The sequence below is a fragment of the Muntiacus reevesi genome, chromosome 6 (genome assembly GCF_963930625.1).
Source record: "Muntiacus reevesi chromosome 6, mMunRee1.1, whole genome shotgun sequence".
NCBI lineage: Eukaryota > Metazoa > Chordata > Mammalia > Artiodactyla > Cervidae > Muntiacus > Muntiacus reevesi.
This window is the reverse complement of record NC_089254.1, coordinates 15,488,232-15,506,728: the sequence shown is the minus strand read 5'-3', so window position 1 is coordinate 15,506,728 and position 18,497 is coordinate 15,488,232. Positions and strand designations below refer to the sequence as shown.

Genomic DNA, 18,497 nt, shown 5'->3' with positions numbered 1-18,497 from the left:
GTCAATGGGGGGAGTAAGGGGTGGGGATGGAGGGTAGAATAGGCTTTAGGGGAACAAATGTACAAAGAAAGAGGTTTTCAGAATGATGCTAAACAGTCAAGATAGAATCTTCACTTTCTTGGGTAGGACTTTTAAGGGCACAGGGAAATTTAGGTTCAGTCTCTGTTTTATGGCTGCTAAACTGATCTCCCCTAATTCCCCATAGGAGACCACACGATGAAAAAGCAAATTCAATCTTGTAAATCAGTCTGTTAGGTTGTAGCTTTCTTCTCTTTACTCTGTTGCCCCTTTGAAGGCTTTAGGAAAGCTGTGGTTAGAGGGTCTAGTCCATCTTCATCGTGTACTGGAAAATTAGGCACATGTCATGGTAAGTCCCTGTAGATGCCAGTGTTGTTATCTGGGGGCTATGTCTTAAAGACGTGAGTGGTGATGCAGGCAGAGGTAAACCATCCAGGGGTATGATCTCTCATGTGGGGATTCTTATTTACAGTGCCAACCTCGGAGTGACAGTGAGTTGTCTTTCTAAAAGACCTATGTAACACAAAAGTGAAAAAGTTAAAAGTCATAACACAACAAAAACAAGAATTTTAAAGACAAAGCATTTTGTAAAATAGGATAGGTTGGGGCTTCCCTGGTGGCTTAGACAGTAGAGTCTGCCTACAATTCGGGAGACCCGGGTTCGATCCCTGGGCCAGGAACATCCCCTGGAGAAGGAAATGGCAACCCACTCCAGTATTCTTGCCTGGAGAATCTCATGGATGGAGGAGCCTGATGGGCCACAGTCCATGGGGTCACAAAGAGTCGGACACAGACCTAGCGACTAACACTTGCACTTGGGCTTGCAGTGATCAAGACTTTGCCACCCAATGCAGGGGGTTCAAGTCTGGTCATCAGGCTAGTATCTCACTTGCCTCATGGCCAAAAATCCAAAATATAAAAAAGAAGCAATATTATAGCAAATTCAATAAAGACTAAAAAATAAATAAATAAAATGGGAAAAATTCTGAATGCTAGTTCTGCTGGTTGTTCTAGAAGAATGGTCTTCTGTCAAGGTTATCCTTTCATTCATTATTTACTGCTTTATGTTTTACCAACAGTAAAAATTAGGAAGAAGTGTAACACCCATACCAGAATTTCAGAGTTAATAAGCATTTGGTTAATAATTTCACTTTGAAACAGCCTAGTAGTGGGTCTCTACTCAAGTTTTCAAGAAGAAAAAGACAAGAGTCCCATTCTCTGCTTTGCCCAAATTTCATGGTAATTCCTCTAAGTATTTATTGGGCAATTAATATATCCCAGATACTGTACAAGGCTCTGAAAATAAAATGTGTGTAAGGCCATTGCTGCCCTTGTCTTCATAGAATTCATACTGTAATAGGGGAAACAGACATTACTCAAACAATCAAAATGCAGAGTCGAAGCTAGGATAGAGGATCTGATGAATCTTGCTGAGGTACAACTTAACTATCATACATGATTTCAACTGATAGAAGCACTATGGAAAACTGCTTAGAGTTATCTTCTAAAGATAGCCTACTTCTGGGCATACACCCAAGGAATATGTGTGTAAAAAACATATACAAGAATGTTCACAGCAGTGTTATTCATAATAGCCCCAAAGTGAAAACAAATCAAATGTCCATCAACAGTGTGATGGATAAATCAATTGTAATGTTATTCAATCACTAGAATGCTATAGAGCAATGAATAAGAAATAAGCATTACTAGATTGCAATAATATGAATATATCTCCTGCGTGTGGTGTTGAGTGAAAGAAACAGACATCACAGGGTATGTAGTATATGCTTTCCTCTACATTAAGTTTAAAATCAGGCAGAACTAATCCATGGTGATAGAGGTCAAAATATTCTATTTTTGAGGAGGTGTTGACCAAGTAATATGAAGAAGCCTACCAGAGGGCTGAAAATGTTCTTTGTATTGTTCTGGGTGATACTTAGGTGGGTATATACATATTTCAGAGTATATAGGGCAATCAGCTTCATATTTTTTCACTCTCAGCTAAACCTCAACAAAATAGTTTTTAAAAAAACCTGAAAATAAGGAGTTTGGGGAGAGGAAGGGAAAAATAGAAGCACAGAGTGTATCTGAAAGAAAGCACAGACTGGAATGAATTTTAGTGGCAATTATTTATAGGCCTTTTAAAAAGAAAAGGACCATTTTAGTGAGGGGTGTACTTTTGTTTTCATATCCAATTCTAATTTCCTCACCACTTCAAGCATATATCTTCCAGCCCAAAATATCAAAAGACCTCTTTTATATAAAAATATGAAAAGCATTTTTATATAAAAATGTTCCTTCCCAAGGAACATATAATAAGCATTTGGGAGCTAATTTGGGTAACTCGGGCTAAGAGGGTTGGAAGGTCACTAGAGCATCATTTAAGATTTCTCAATTCTGATGATTAAAGAAGCACCAAAGGATTTTCCAGCAGTTTCCCTCTTCTCAGATGCACCACACACACACACTGATTGCCCCAGCATTGTTGCCTGAAGACCTTTCTTTAAAAAATCAGTGTCATTAAAATGAATTGTTGAACATTTCGGTAATTTCCTGATGTTATTTACATTCTTGTTGATGATCAAATTCAGACTTAAATTGAAGATAGTAGGGAAAACCACTAGAACATTCAGGTATGACCTAAGTCAAATCCCTTATGATTATACAGTGGAAGTGACAAATAGATTCAAGGGATTAGATCTGATAGAGTGCCTGAAGAACTATGGATGGAGGTTCATGACATTGTACAGGAGGCAGGGATCGAGACCATCCCCAAGAAAAAGAAATGCAAAAAGGCAAAATGGTTGTCCGGGGAGGCCTTACAAATAGTTGTGAAAAGAAGAGAAGAGAAAAGCAAAGGAGGAAAGGAAAGATATTCCCATTTGAATGCAGAGTTCCAAAGAATAGCAAGGAGAGATAAGAAAGCCTTCCTCAGTGATCAATGCAAAGAAATAGAGGAAAACAATAGAATGGGAAAGACTAGAGATCTCTTCAAGAAAATTAGAGATACCAAGGGAACATTTCATGCAAAGATGGGCTCAAAAAAGGACAGAAATGATATGGACCTAACAAAAGCAGAAGATATTAAGAAGAGGAGGCAAGAATACACAGAAGAACTATACAAAAAAGATCTTAATGACCCAGATAACCACGATGCTGTTATCACTGACCTAGAGGCAGACATCCTGGAATGTGAAGTCAAGAGGGCTTTTGGAAGCATCACTGTGAACAAAGCTAGTGGAGGTGATGGAATTCCAGTTGAGCTATTTCAAATCCTAAAAGATGATGCTGTGAAAGTGCTACACTCAATATGTCAGCAAATTTGGAAAACTCAGCAGTGGTCACAGGACTGGAAAAAGTCAGTTTTCATTCCAATCCTAAAGAAAGGCAATGCCAAAGAATGCTCAAACTACTGCACATCTTCACTCAATCTCACACGCTAGTAAAGTGATGCTCAAAGTTCACCAGGCTTCAACAGTTCATGAACTGTGAACTTCCAGATGTTAAAGCTGGATTTAGAAAAGGCAGAGGAACCAGAGATCAGATTGCCAACATCCCTTGGATCATCACAAAAGCAAGAGAGTTCCGGAAAAACATCTACTTCTGCTTTATACACGAAAGCCTTTGACTGTGTGGATCACAACAAACTGTGGCAAATTCTTCAAGATATGAGAATACCAGACCACTTGACCTCCCTCTTGAGAAATCTGTATGCAGGTCAGGAAGCAACAGTTAGAACGGGACATGGAACAACAGACTTGTTCCAAACAGGGAAAGGAGTACGTCAAGGCTGTATATTGTCACCCTGCTTATTTAACTTATATGCAGAGTACATCGTGAGAAACGCTGGGCTGGAAGAAGCACAAGCTGGAATCAAGATTGCCGGGAGAAATATCAATAACCTCAGATATGCAGATGACACCACCCTTATGGCAGAAAGTGAAAAAGAACTAAAGACCCTCTTGATGAAAGTGAAAGAGAGTGAAAAAGTTTGCTTAAAACTCACATTCAGAAAACTAAGATCATGGCATCTGGTCCCATGACTTCATGGCAAATAGATGGGGAAACAGTGGAAACAGTGAGAGACTTTATTTTTGGGGGACTCCAAAATCTCTGCAGATGATGATTGCAGCCATGAATTAAAAGACGCTTGCTCCTTGGAAGAAAAACTATGACCAACCTAGACAGCATATTAAAAAGCAGAGACATTACTTTGCCAACAAAGGTCCGTCTAGTCAAGGCTACGGTTTTTCCAGTGGTCATGTATGGATGTGAGAGTTGGACTATAAAGAAAGCTGAGCACTGAAAAATTGATGCTTTTGAACTGTGGTGTTGGAGAAGACTCTTGAGAGTCCCTTGGACTGCAAGGAGATCCAACCAGTCTATCCTAAAGGAGATCAGTGCTGGGTGTTCATTGGAAGGACTGATGCTGAAGCTGAGTTTTCAATACTTTGGCCACCTGATGTAAAGAACTGACTCATTTGAAAAGACCCTGATGCTGGGAAAGATTGAGGGCAGGAGGAGAAGGGGACAACAGAGGATGAGATGGTTGGATGGCATCACCGACTCGATGGACATGGGTTTGAATAAACTCTGGGAGTTGGTGATGGACAGGGAGGCCTGGTTTGCTGGATTACATGGGGTCTCAAAGAGACAGGACTGAGCAACTGTACTGAACTCAACTAATGATCAAAGTAGTAATGGAAATGGTAAACCTTTGGAGAGCTGACAGTTGTCTATGGGACTAATAGGCTTTAACACGCTCCCAACATTGTATATAGCATCTTGTCATTTTTTTTTTTAAGTTTAGTATTATTTCTCTGCTCAAAGTCTTCCTTGCTGCCGACAGGGTTTTCTCTAGAGCAGCAGGTGGGTCTATTCTTTGTTGCAGTGTGTGGCCTTTTCTTGTGGTGGCTTCTCTCGTTGTGGAGCAAGGGCTCTAGAGCGTGGGCTCAATAGTTTTGGCACAGGGGCTTAGTTGTTCCACAGCATGTGAAATGTTCCTGGACCAGGGATCGAACCCTTGTGCCTTGCTTTATCAGGCAGATTGTTAACCAGTGGACCACCAGGGAATTCTGCATCTTTGTCATTTAAACAACCTTGTCTTAAAACCATGCCTATGTTAGAAAGAGTAGTTTAGGCTAGGCTGTAGTACAAAGAAAAGGAAAAAGAAAGTGAAGTCACTCAGTAGTGTCCGACTCTTTGTGACCCCATAGACTGTAGCCCTACCAGGTTCCTCCGTCCATGGGATTTTCCAGGCAAGAATACTGGAGTGGGTTACCATTTCCTTCTCCAGGAGATCTTCCCGACCCAGGGATTGAACCCGGGCCTCCCGCATTGTAGGCAGACACTTTACTGTCTGAGCCACCAGAGAAGTCGAAGGGATACCCCAAATCTCGTAATTCCATCTTAAGTCAATAGGAAGGGTTTGTTGTTGTTGTTGTTGGTTTTGTTTGTTTGTGCTCACCAAATAGCACTGGGCAGGTATCCAGGTTTTTGGAGTGGCTCTTCCTCTGAGTCATTTAGAGACCAGGCTGAGTGCAGCTTTGCAGTTCTCAAATGTTCCCTTCAGTGTTCCTAGATGTGGACATCCCAGTCATCCCCAAAGGAGACAGAACCCACAGGAGCACAAGTAGAAAGGCTGGCCAAACCTGGAAGTGGTGCCCGTTACCTGTGCTTACATTCTGCTGGAGAGAGCTTTGTCCACGGCCACCCCTCTCGTCAGGGGGCACTGGAAACTGTAGAAGGGCACATGGATATTGGTGGACCGCTGGCAGCCTCCGTCACAAGAGCATTTGCCCATCAACTGAAAATCTGAGATGTTCTCAGGCCTGGAACAACAAAAGCAATCACCACCGACCACTGACACAGAATGTTAGTGAATGAGTCGTATACAAGGACCACAAAGCCCAAGTTTTTCCAGAAGACCTGACAAATCAGAATGAGATGATTTCCAGCAGGAAGGGGCAAAGAAGTGCTACAGAAATGTGTCAAATGTCAGCACAGAAAATGTTTTTAAGATTTAGATGAATGGGGAATTGAAAGATCTGGACCCAGTTCCTTCTTGGCATGAAATTACTGTGACGTGTCTTCTTAAATACACACACACAGGCACACACACACAGACACACATACTCCTGAAGTGAGAGTTAACGTCAGTCGTCAGACTATAAAAGTAGAAGCTGGGACTTCCCAGTAGTCCAGTGGTTAAGAATCCACCTTGCAGTGCAGGGGTCACTGGTTTGATACCCAGTCAGGAAACTAATATCCCACATGCGGTGAAACCAGCAAGCGCTTGTGCTCCATAGCTCCTGAGCCTGCAAGCTCTGGAGGCCACAAGTAGAGAGCCAGTGCATTCAACAAAAGACCTCACATGATACAGTGGAGATCTCGCTTGTCAAAGCTAAGACCTCAGGTAGCTAAGTAAATAAATAAATAACATTAAAAAATTTTTTTTTCAATTAGAAGCTACAGGCCCAAAGCACGTGATGGTGTGTGTTATATTACTATGCACCAGGTTCCCTGGTGGCTCAGCTGGTAAAGAATCCTCCTGGAATTCAGGAGACCCTGGTTCAATTCCTGGGTCATGAAGATCCCCTGGAGAAGGAATAGGCTACCCACTCCAGTATTCTTGGGCTTCCCTGGTGTCTCAGCTGGTAAAGAATCTGCCTGCAATGTGGGAGACCTGGGTTCAATCCTTGCATAGGGACGATCCCCTGGAGGAGGGCATGGCAACCCACTCCAGTATTCTTTCCTGGAGAATCCCCATGGATAGTGGACCCTAGCAGGCTACAGTCCACGAGGTCCCAAAGAGCTGGACATAACTGACTTTCACTTTCGTGCACCAGGTTAAAAACTATTTCTTTAGCTAGCATTTTTAGCTCTTCCTATTAGTACCAGGGTAACATAACCAAGATATGGTTCCTGCCTCAAGCTCCCTGGAGAATATAGACGAAGATTGTCAATTACAGTGATAATGACCATGTAATGTGATGTGTCCCATGAGAGGACAGTAAGGTGCCATTGAGGCCCAGAAAGAGGAGCGTGTGCCTTAGGGATGGAAGTGTGGTTTCTAGAAGAAGTGGCACAAGCTGGATTGTGAAGGGCCAACAAAGAAGAAAGAAGAAATATGACATCATTGGGAACCACATGTGAAGAGGAAGAGGATGAAACCACTTTATGAGCTGGGAGAAAAGAATTAGGGGAGAGAGGCAAGCACATGGGGCAGAGGCACGAAGGGTGTGCTTGTACAGGTTACAGAGCCCGTCTTCACCCTCCGAGTTCTGAGAACCAGCAAAAGTGTTGTTACGAGTCGGTCTTTTCCAGGTTTCTCTGAACACCCAGGTCCACCACACTTGGGAACTCAAGGACAGCCAAAGACACCCACAAAGGGAAAGGCTCAGTCTTTTTCCCTTTTTTGCTTTATCCAGGACCTGCAGCAGAATGAAGGACCAACACTCCTCAAGCAAGGTAGTTCTCAGCAAGTCAGTTCACCTGTTAATTTAGGAGTTGATTTGTGTTTGTGCATCATGATTACTTACAGAACCACCAATAAGCATAATTAAAATATACCATAATGTGATGTACAAGCAGGTGTAGCTTGGGCAGCCAATAGACAACTGGCACACTTGTCAGCCTTTCCCGTGAAATGTAGATGTGAATAAATGATCCCAGAAAAGTAGTAAAAAGAAAAGGAATAATGATATATGTTTAAAACCTCAACAAAGCACAAGAATATCAGTGGGATAAAGACAGTACTATAGCCCTTTTACTCTCTCCTGAAACATGTGCTTCTCAGATTAGAGAGAAATTGATAAAGCGGGTACCCTGGGTTTGGTCTTGTGACCTGAGTTAATACTTCCACTAATGACCTGAAAGAGGAAGTGAACCCAGTCGGTTAAATTTTCTGATGACAGAATTGCTTTCTTAAGTTAAAAACAGAAAACAGAAAAAAAAAAAAAAAAAAAAACAGCACTAAGCAAACATTAAAACACTCGGGGCCACGTGATAACTAACTAAATTAATCTGAACTCTGTCGGCATATTGCAAACTACTCAATTGTGACTCATTTTAACCATCTTTCTTTCAACTTGCCAAGGCCTTGAGAATATAAAACCTCTTACTCTTTGATTCCAGTGTGAATGAATGTATTGCATGGCGAACAACAGTTTGTATTTTCAAACAAGAAGCCAGAGTCACAGACGTTGAATATGTTAGATTATTTTGATGCAATGAGTTGACAAAGTGACAAGGAAAAAAAAAGTAGTGGACCAAGTGCTGACATCCACATTGTGGGTGATATGCAGTTAATCTTACTGGTTTGAGATTTGCTGCAGTTAGGACAGCAAAGTGTTTCGGTGACACGAGCATGGACTTTCACATCCTGCCCCTCCCCTGCCAGTCAAGTGAGCTGGGGCGAGTTACCTAATGTTTCTGAAAACCAGCTTCCTTCTCTGTGAAACAGAAACAAAATTATGGTGTAGGAGTGTTGTGAGCAGCAAATGAGAATATGTGCCTGTGTATCACCTCAAATCAGTCAATGGTGGAGACTTGTGGTTGAGGAAGAGGGACAGTGTCTGGGGAAGTCTAAGTAATTCAGCAGACAGAGCATGTGGGGCGTATTCCATAGCCTGATGGTTCACTCCCTCTGGTATCCTCTCTCCTTACTCAATGTTTTCTATACCTGCTACCTGGAGGCATGCAGCCTCAGCCTTAAAAAAACTGGGTAGTGTACTTTCACCCTCACGTAGCTTCTAGTTCAGAGGATAGCTGGTCTTACCGGGAGCAGGTAGCACTTACCATAGCTTTGTGTTCTAAGCCAGTTTGCAAGGTGCCTTGATTATACAGAGGAAGTGGCTGCTCACTCCTGAGAAGCTACAGGAAGAGGGTCTCATGGGAGAAAACCTTTGCGTGGAAGCTGTGCAGTGTGAGAACAAGTTGCCATGTGCACAGCAAGGGGAAGGGGGCTTTCCAGGCAGAGGAAATGAGCAGAAGCATGGATGTGGGTTTGACCTGGTGTAGCTGGACTGTAGAGTGCCTGGCAGGTGATGTGGGAGAGGAGGCGGATGGGCTGAAGGCTGGCAGGCAGGGTACGGGTGGGGCATGTGTGTGTGCTAAGTCACTCAGTCGTGTCCGACTCTTTGTGACCCCACAGACTGTAGCCCGCCAGGCTCCTCTGTCCATGGGATTCTCCAGGTGAGAATACTGGAGTGGGTTGCCATGCCCTCCTCCGGGGGATCTTCGCAGTCCAGGGATCTAACCCATGCCTCTCATGTCTCCTGCATTGGCAGGCGGGTTCTCTACCACTAGTGCCACTTGGGAAGCCTGTATGGGTATGGACTTTGTACTTTATACAAGAGGAGACAGCATCTAACCCAGGCCAGCCCCTGGCCTTTCTACTTACTGGCTACTTGGTTTTAGGCAAATTACTTTGTACACCAGTTTTTTTCTTCTATGCAAATGAAGATAATTTTGCATACTTTGAAGAACTGCAGCATGACGCATTTGTAGAACGGTGCTCTCCGGAGCGTTCATTCCTTTTTCTTTTCTTCACCCAACTTGGAACACGTGATCACACAAAATAAACGAAGGGGAGTTAAAACCCTCTTCCCTGGAAATTCGGAAGAGTAGACTATGATATGGGTGCCTGCTTCTCCTGCATTGTCATTAAGATAACTGTTTGATGAAGGCATTGGTACAGTACAGTATCTTATACATCCCTAATACAGTCTTTTATCCATTCCTAGAAGATCACTTTGAGACATTGGTGCGCTCCATTCTCCTGGGTGACTTTTATGCTCATGATCAGAACATTTATAAACTTGAACTTCTGAAGAGCAGGAAAGAGTAGGAAAGAAATTGGCTTTTTTTCCATTAGTGTCTGAAATTGAGTATCTAAAAATGAGTGTCTGGATGATGGTGTTCGTGTAAATGGGTTGAGAGCATGTCAGCCACAGTTGTGCCTGTCCTGATTACACAGGTGGATCCAAAATTGTTGTCTTGAATAAAGTTTTATTAATTCATGTTAAGGGAATGCTAACCAAAAAATTCAATTTTATCTGTAATTTCAGCAGTAATGAAAAGCTTTAAAATTATCACTACTTATTTATTATTTCTGAATTGTTCAAGTTCAAAATGCATGCTTAGGAGGAAATGAAGTAAGATGACAATTGCATCTTTCTTTTTGGGGGCTAAATACCGCTTATATTAACCGTCAATCTGCAGCGTTAAAGACATACAAGTCTTCCTCAACTTACATTGGGGTTATGTCTCAATAAAATCATCATAGGTTGAAAATGCATTTTGAAAAAAAAGAAAATGTATTTGGTACACCCAGGATAAATGCCAGGCTCCTCTGTCCATGGGATTCTCCAGGCAACATTACTGCAGTGGGTTGCCATTTCCTCCTCCAGGGGATCTTCCTGACCCAGGGATCGAACCTGTGTGTCTTGCATCAGAAGGCAACTCTTTACCACTAGTGCTGCCTTGGAAGCCCCAGGATAGAAACTAAAATCCTGAGCACACCTACAAGACCCTGAGATATGCCCCAGCCCACCTCTCTTGCCTCGTCTTATACCACCTTTCTGTTGCGCTCAGTGATCCAGCCACACTAGTTTTCTGGGACCTGTCTCACTGCCCTCCACCCCAGGGCCTTTGCACATGCTCTCCCCTCTGCTGGCGCTCTCTCTCTTTGCATGGTTTCTCATGCTCAGTCCTTCCAAAGAGAGCTTGAGTGCCACCTCCCAGGAGAACAGCCTCTCAATCAGATCTCTTGGTAAATCATTCTTACGGAACTGTGTGACTTCCCTTTGGGTCACCTCCCTCTGTTATTTCCTCACTGATATGAAAATGCCCACTGAACTAGCATCATGAGGCCTCCATTTTGCTCACTGCTATCAGCACGTGGGAGATACTCAGTAAATGTTTGGTAAATGATTGAATAGAGAGAGCAGCAAAGGCATCTTCTCGAAGATAATGTCGAAGTAAGAGTAAGATGGGGAGTTAGCTTTATTTTACTTTTAAAGGAGAGAAAACACTAGGACAAAATGCAAAGCTACTCTCCAGTGATTTGGTTGTGGAGTAATATGAAGACCTTTCCCGCTGAATGGAGAAGCCAGATTGCACTGAGTATGAATAGCTTTGGCTTCATCATAAGCAGTTCAAGTTGGGGCTAAGAGGTAGAATTTCAGGTTAGGAAACCTAAGTACAGAGAAGTGCCCTGTTGTTTTGACATGCAGGACATTTCTCCTTTTTCTGGTGAATTGTATTTTTACAGTCTTGGACAGGCAGGGCCCATGCTAAAGAGGATCTAATTAATATATGTGATCATTTCCTAGAGTGTGGCGAGTAAGAGGACAGCGTGGGGGCAACAGGAATAAAATTAAGAAATCAGAAAAGATACATGTATCTGAAGATTTTCTAAAGAACCTTGAAAACCACAGGAGCTCCTCAAGATGTTTATGTAATTGAAAATAATTTATTTGGGATCGAAAGGAATAATAAGACATTCTTACTTAAGTGCTAGTGGAGGCACAGGATATTAGACTCTGGATGTGGGCTGGGCTCACCTGTGTCCTTGGTGTTTTGTCCTTGGGCAGCAAACTAGACATGTGGTTTAGAGAACAGACATGGAACACAAAATATTAAATGAACTTTGCTGTATTCACAGTGCCCAGCAGTGTCACCTCCTTCTTGTTTGGCAGGGAAGGAGCTGCACATTTGGAAACTCAGCAGTGCATTAAGTATTTTAATAATCATTGTTGGCACACAAAGCATATGGCCTTTCAGAACTCACTGAGTCAAGTGTTGAAGTCTTCTTCTAGGTTTCTAAAATTACTTTACAAAATTCAGACAGAGTTAAAGTAGGGCACATTTCAGTGTTTAATTCATGAGCCTTGTGTTATAAGCAAGGGAATTAAATTTTCTTCTAGGATAAAAGAATATCTATGTGTAACTTATTTTGTTAATGTAAAGGAAAAAGCAAAATTCACATCCCACAATAAAGTTATTTGCATTTAATTAGAAAAATCTAGAACCTCTGCATTAACAGGCCAGCCTTGTGGCTTCCTGGTAGTTACCGTGTACTCCTATTCGTGACCTAAGACCCACCTCAGATATCCCCCCATCTCAGCGGTCTTCATTATCCCCCAACTCACAGTTTATATCAGTGGCTCAGCAGTAAGGAACCTGCCTGCAATGCAGGAGACACAGCCGTGGGTTCGATTCCTGGGTGGAGAAGAACCCCTTAGGGAAGGAAGTGGCAAGCCACTCTAGTATCCTTGCCCAGAGAATCCCGTGGAGAGCCCCTGGGGTCGCAAGGGTTGGACACAACTCAGCAACTAAACGAGAACAACATGGCCATAATGATGCTATGAAATAGGCACTGCGACCCTCAGTGGCTTAAAAAGTGAGCATGTCTTACTGCGCACAGGCGTGCGTTAGCAAGGCGCTCCTGGTCGCTGCTGGGCTCACACGTGAGTCTTTGGTCAACTGTGGGGAGGGGAGAGGCCCGGCTGGTCACGGCTGGCCTCCCTCAGGTATTGGGTGTCAGCCGGCCAAAGGCTGACCTCTTAGGACCGCTGGGTTACCTCCTCATGTCTCTTGCGTGCACAAGCCTCAGCATCACTTCAGCTGGCCAGCCCAGGCACATTCTCAGGTTGGCCGGGGCATCTTCTCATGGCAGTCTCAGAGAAGGGAGAAAGTGGAAGCATGCTAGTTTTTTTTTTTTGCCCAGGCTTCCAGTTTCATCACATCTGGCCCATTGGCCAAAGCAGGTCACACACCATGCCCAGTGTCAGAGTGGGCGGAGACTCCAGAGTCTCAGGGCTAAGGGTGTGGATAACGGAGGGCTGTAGTTGGGGATACCATCGGTCCACCCCCACCCCTGCCACCCTCAGCATTAATCAGTCCCTTGTCCATGCTGCCTCTGTCTTTACTCAGTTCCGCTGTACTTCTCCCATTGTATTAAATATAGTTGCTAACGTGTCCATCTTCTCTAAAAGATCTTTGTGCCTCTGTGCATTCATCCTGAAGTATTTTTTAACCACCTGCTAGTGTCTTATTCCTCTACAGACCTCCCAGTGCCTAGCACTGGTCCTGACGTAGAAGAAGCTCTCACACTCACTAAGGACATGTTGAATGAATGTTGCGTGAGCGCTCACACCTGTAGTTGTTTCCCCCCCCTTCAGAAGGAAAGGGTAGGACAGATGCCTCTCGGGATCCCCGCCGAAGTGTTCTTCCCAGCTTGAGCATCGAGTGAACCAGAGGGCACCTGCAGTGGAAATCTCTGAGGCTTAAACACCTTTCCCTTCACTCTTCCACTTCTCCCTTCAGGAACTAGGGTTTTCTTTTTTGTATTATCCTTACTCTTCTCAGAGGAAGGCAGAAAACCACTGCTATTTCGCACATCCTAACTTTTTACAGCTTGCACGCCCCCATAGTTTTCCCTAGAGTTTCTCCATTCCATAGCGAGGAATGGTCGCGTTCTGGGATTTATTTAAGCTCACGGTGTGGCTTGAGGGGAGCTTGATGGCTTTTATTTGCTGGGTTTCCAAACTCTATTGACTAAGAATACAGAGGAATTCTTAGGAAATGCTTTACACAGCTATTGAAACAAGACCCTATTCATATAGGTCGTCGATTCTGTCAGTATGATATTAAATGGATTGCCTGATTATTTTCCAGTTCCATAGACACCTACAGCGTGTGTTTCTGGGTAGAATCATAATTTTGAGTTTCTTGACTTTGCAAGAAGTTGTGGAAGTTGTTTGTGGGGCAGGGGACAGACAGTGCAGCTTAGGAGTCAGGCAGGCTAATCTAGATTGCCAGCTCTGTGGATGAGTTACGTCCTCTGACAAAGCCTCTTCTTCTCAGCAGTCAGACAGGGCCATACAGAGGCTAACAGAATAAAGCTGGTATGTGATGAGTGAATTGTGTTAATTGTTCAGTTGTACCAACTGTATTCATTGTGACATATCTATTGCTAAATTGTTTTCAATGTTATTATGAATGATAGCCACTGTATCAGTGGCTACTATTATTGTATAATGCCCTATAATTTTAAAAGCTGCAAATATAAATTATTAGTGGGAAAAGTTATTGTAATCTAAATCACATGATCTTCATGTTTATTTTTATGTAAAAATTATTACTTTTAAGACTATTCTCAAGGTTCTACTTTAAAATGGTACTCAGGCACTTTACCTTTTGAAATGGTCTGGAAATTTGCTTCATTCAATCACCAAATATCTGTTCAGTTGCTAGGTTGCTAGGTGCTGGTCATATAATGGTGATCAAGGTAGACATCATCCTCAAGTCCCCCACCCCAGCCCCTACCCGACATATCTGTGATGAAAGAGCTGCCATTAATGGCTCAGCATTATTCCCAACTCCCAGTTACCTCCGTGGTCACTACAACTGCAAAATTATCTGAGATAAATTAATATGTGACTAACTTCCCAGTTACAGTATGATGTGTCGATGCTTCAGGTTAGAGAAAGGGGAAATTTTGGCTCTACTATTTGTACTGGAACTGTATTAATTTTTTAAACTTTATGTTTTATTATCAAATAATGTATAGAATAAACATTTCTGAAATCTCCCTTATCCCCCCTCCATCCCTGAATTACTACTGATATATGGCATAGGGATGGATGGAAGATTACTTGGGTACATACACAATAATAAAACATTGAAAGTCTATCTGTGGGGATAGTTTTTTAGGCTGCATCACAATTACCTATGTGGTATCCTAGATTGGATCTCAAGACAAGAAAAAGACAATGGGAAAGCTGGTGAAATCTGAATAACATCTGTTGTTTAGTTAATAAGATTGTATCAGTGTTAATTTCATATTTTTTTACAAATGTACCATGTTATGTAAGATGTTTATTTTAGAGGAAGGTAATGAAGAGTATATGGAGAAGTCAGCTTCAAAGAACCATAGGAAAACAACAGGGAAAAAATAGTCCTCTTACCACCCTGTGAGTTTCCAGACTTTTCCCCACCGTGGTCAGTTTGTGAATGCCTTGAGAGGAGAGAAATTCTAACATTCGACTGAGAAAAATATTCTCAGCATAGTACGTCTGCTGTAAAATCATGATATACAGTACTGTCATTGAGGTCCTTTGGAAGTAAAGAGTAGATATTGTAGGGTTTTCTCACTTGCCTGGAATTTTCAAAGGTGTTTTCTTGTTTGAAAGAGATAATCCTGCTATTGGTCTTTTTTCATGGACAAATTTTTATCACTTAAAAATTTGAATTTGAGTGGGTCAAAGATTCTCTTTTTACTTTCATAGGTGCAAACACAAGTTCGCCTTGCCAAAAAAAGCTTTGACAAATTGAAGATGGATGTGTGTCAAAAAGTGGATCTTCTTGGAGCGAGCAGATGCAATCTCTTGTCTCATATGCTGGCAACATACCAGGTAACAAAGTGAAAACTGTCGCAATGAAACGAGTATGTGGCAAGCTTTAGATGGCAGAAAAATGGGTTTTGAGCCCAAAGTATGATTTGGGCATGATGAGGCTCTGATTGCCTTTGCCGTAATTTACCTCCCACATCTCTCCTTTTTAGCATCCTGTGCTGTGTGCAGAGTTGCTTTGGCCATGTCTGACTCTGCAACCCTATGGACTGTAGCCTTCCAGGCTTCTGTGTCCATGGGATTCCTCCTACACTCAATCAGACTGATGGTTAGCTATTCCCTGAGCATGCACTGTCATTCCCCACTTCCCTGCATTTATTCAGGTGGCTCCTTCTGCCTGAGTGCCCTCCTTCTGCACTTGAACCTTTCCAAATCCCACGCATTTGATGTACCAGCAGTGTGTCACCTCCTTCAGTAAGCCTGCTCTGAACTCTCAGCATTGTGGCCTGTAATTCTCACGGCACGGTCACTCCCTCATTAGGTTGTCACAATTTAATGAACTTGCTTTTGTCTCCTTACTGCTCCGCGTTCCCCCCGGATGGCACCTGCATCTATCGACTGTACTGTGGAGCACCAGCTGAGTGTGGGAGGGACTCTCTGGGTGTTGTAGGTTATATACAATGGATAGGACCAGATTTCCTGCCCTCAGGGAATGTAGAGGTTAGAAAGGAAGTCAGAGACAGTAACGTCTGACTATGTTGTCTCGGCCTCAGAGACAGAACAGCGTGTGCTAAGTGAAATGAGATCTACCAAAAGTCCAGTGGAGGCTTGAAGAGGCAGACATGGAATCAGGTGAGGGATCACAAAAGTCCATTGTCAATGACCAGCCCTGGATTTTGGAGGATGGATCAGATGAGATGAGTACAAAGAGACTGGAGAGGAGAGCCTCCTAAGGGCTGGAGCAGCATGAGCCGTAAGGGGACAGGGAGCCTTAGGTTTGGCTGAGATACAGGGTGTGAGTGGGGCTGTGATAGGAAGCCAGGCTGCAGGCGTGGGTCAGAATCGTGTCTCAGAAGCCCTTGAAAGTCACAGGTGGACACACTTCTTCTAGGGCCCATGACTAGATCTGAGGCGTTTAAAATGCTAATGGCTCTACTGTCTTTCTTTACAGACCACTCTGCTTCATTTTTGGGAGAAAACTTCTCACACTATGGCAGCCATCCATGAGAGCTTCAGGGGTTATCAGCCATATGAATTTACCACGTTAAAGGTAAGAAACCTAGAAAGTCCACTAGAAAATCTTATAAAAAGTCAAGTCTTGTTTCTATCACCAGCAATGTACATGGAAGCAAGCATCATTATTATAACAGACTCTTAGTGTCAAAGAGATAATTATGCCCCACCTCCGCCAGTAGAATCTTTTTTACCCCATCAGTATTCAATACAACAGAAGCCACAAGCATCCAAAACCACAGCTTGAACCTTGGTACTGGTAACTGGGAGATGAATTGTGGTGACCCTGAGCCTAATGATTGGCCCAGCTCCTTTTAAAATACTTGTTTGATGTTGCTAAAGAAAAGATTATGCAAGTCTAGTACACTTTGTTACCTTTTACTCATTAACATATATTCACATAGGAAGGTATTTTCTTTTTTCTCTTCTAGCAAATATTTTATTCTCTGAGTACCATCCCATATAGAATATCACTTTTTCCTAACAGTGCAGTCATATTTTCTAATTGAAGCAGCAATATCAAACTCAGTGATTTCTCAACCCAAAAGGAATGCATGCAAAATGTCAGGTCCTCAGCCTCACAACTGAAGGTGGAGTCATTTTGCTCTCTGACGGTTGCTGCGGGTGAATGCATATTGCGATAAGGAAGTGATTTAGATTCGAGAAGAATTTTCAGAATGGAGGCAGAACACTGGGTGCTTCGTTGCCAGGTCAGATTAATATCTTTGAAAGGAAGAGATCAGGAAAGAACTCATTAAACTTCATCTTGAAAATACCTTCCTTTTAATTTTTCAGGCAGTTTGTAAGTAGGTCTCATCACTTTGCTTAACAAAACATTAAGAAGTTTTTACTTTTTTTTCTTTTTATTTGTTGCCCTAAAACACCTCTTTGATTTTGAGATGTTTGTAATGTCACCATATCTACAAAAGTGCTAAGACAGTAGTAACCCTGTGTATCCCTGGCCTCCAGTGATAAGGAAAATTCGACTCCTTAAATTTTTCTGTGATATTTTTTCCTGCAGAGAGGACTGAGCTGATTATACTAGAGGATTTCTGGACAGAGAATTTAGTGAAAGTCTGGTGGCCATGCTTTAGGACATAATTCAAAATATTTGGGGAAGATGATTACCCATTGCCTTTTACATCCCCCAGGCCTTCCTTAAATTATGGTTTAAGTAACGGTTTAATTATAATATAAATTCAGTAGGAGTAATACATCTGTTAAGGTGTAATAAGATTATAATAATGTTAAGAATGTAAAGTGTCCAGAAGTCAACCAAATAAAGTGTGCTTTTATTACCTCTTTAGAATGCTATTCATCTAAGCTTTCACTGATGACATGTTATATTAGAATCTGACGCTAGTAGCTAATTATTTTCTTTATATGGACTCAAACCCATATAATAGAACCCTGTTATTACCCAGCCCATTACTGCCTAGATGGAGGCATGTTGCATATCATATTGTATGACTGTGAGAATGAAAACCATGAATACCTATGTGTCACAGTCACATATGAACTACAACCTGATTTACCAACCCTCTTGCACTTATAATGTTTTTAAAATACAAGTCTTTTATATAAAAGATTTTGACTGGATCAAGTCATCTTTCAATACACATACTGATATATCCACATATGTTGTATATACACACGTGTGTGTGTGTGTATGTATATACATATATGAATGGCACTGTATATCCATAATGAATATTTTGAAATTTAAATAAATGTTTTCATGATTTACTTGTTCCCTGGATTTACCTAAGCAAATAGCCCCTGAAATGCCTTTTGAGACTCTGGCTGGAAAGAAAACAATGTCTTTGGAGAGGTGTGCCAAGCTTTGTTAATGAAAAGCAACTCATTTGCTTTCTTTGCTGCAGGGCG

The 18,497-nt window shown here is 42.3% G+C and overlaps 1 protein-coding gene across 11 annotated transcripts in view; it reads left to right on the top strand.

Annotated features, from left to right (window-relative positions):
• The window catches only part of ICA1 (islet cell autoantigen 1), a 160,156-nt gene that overhangs the window by 96,626 nt on the left and 45,033 nt on the right, over positions 1-18,497 (top strand). For all 11 annotated transcript variants that reach the window (XM_065938835.1, XM_065938838.1, XM_065938842.1 and 8 more), the window contains 2 exons: positions 15,315-15,440; positions 16,549-16,647. In XM_065938835.1, the coding sequence (XP_065794907.1) occupies positions 15,315-15,440; positions 16,549-16,647 (225 nt within the window). The remainder of the gene's footprint in view (positions 1-15,314; positions 15,441-16,548; positions 16,648-18,497) is intronic.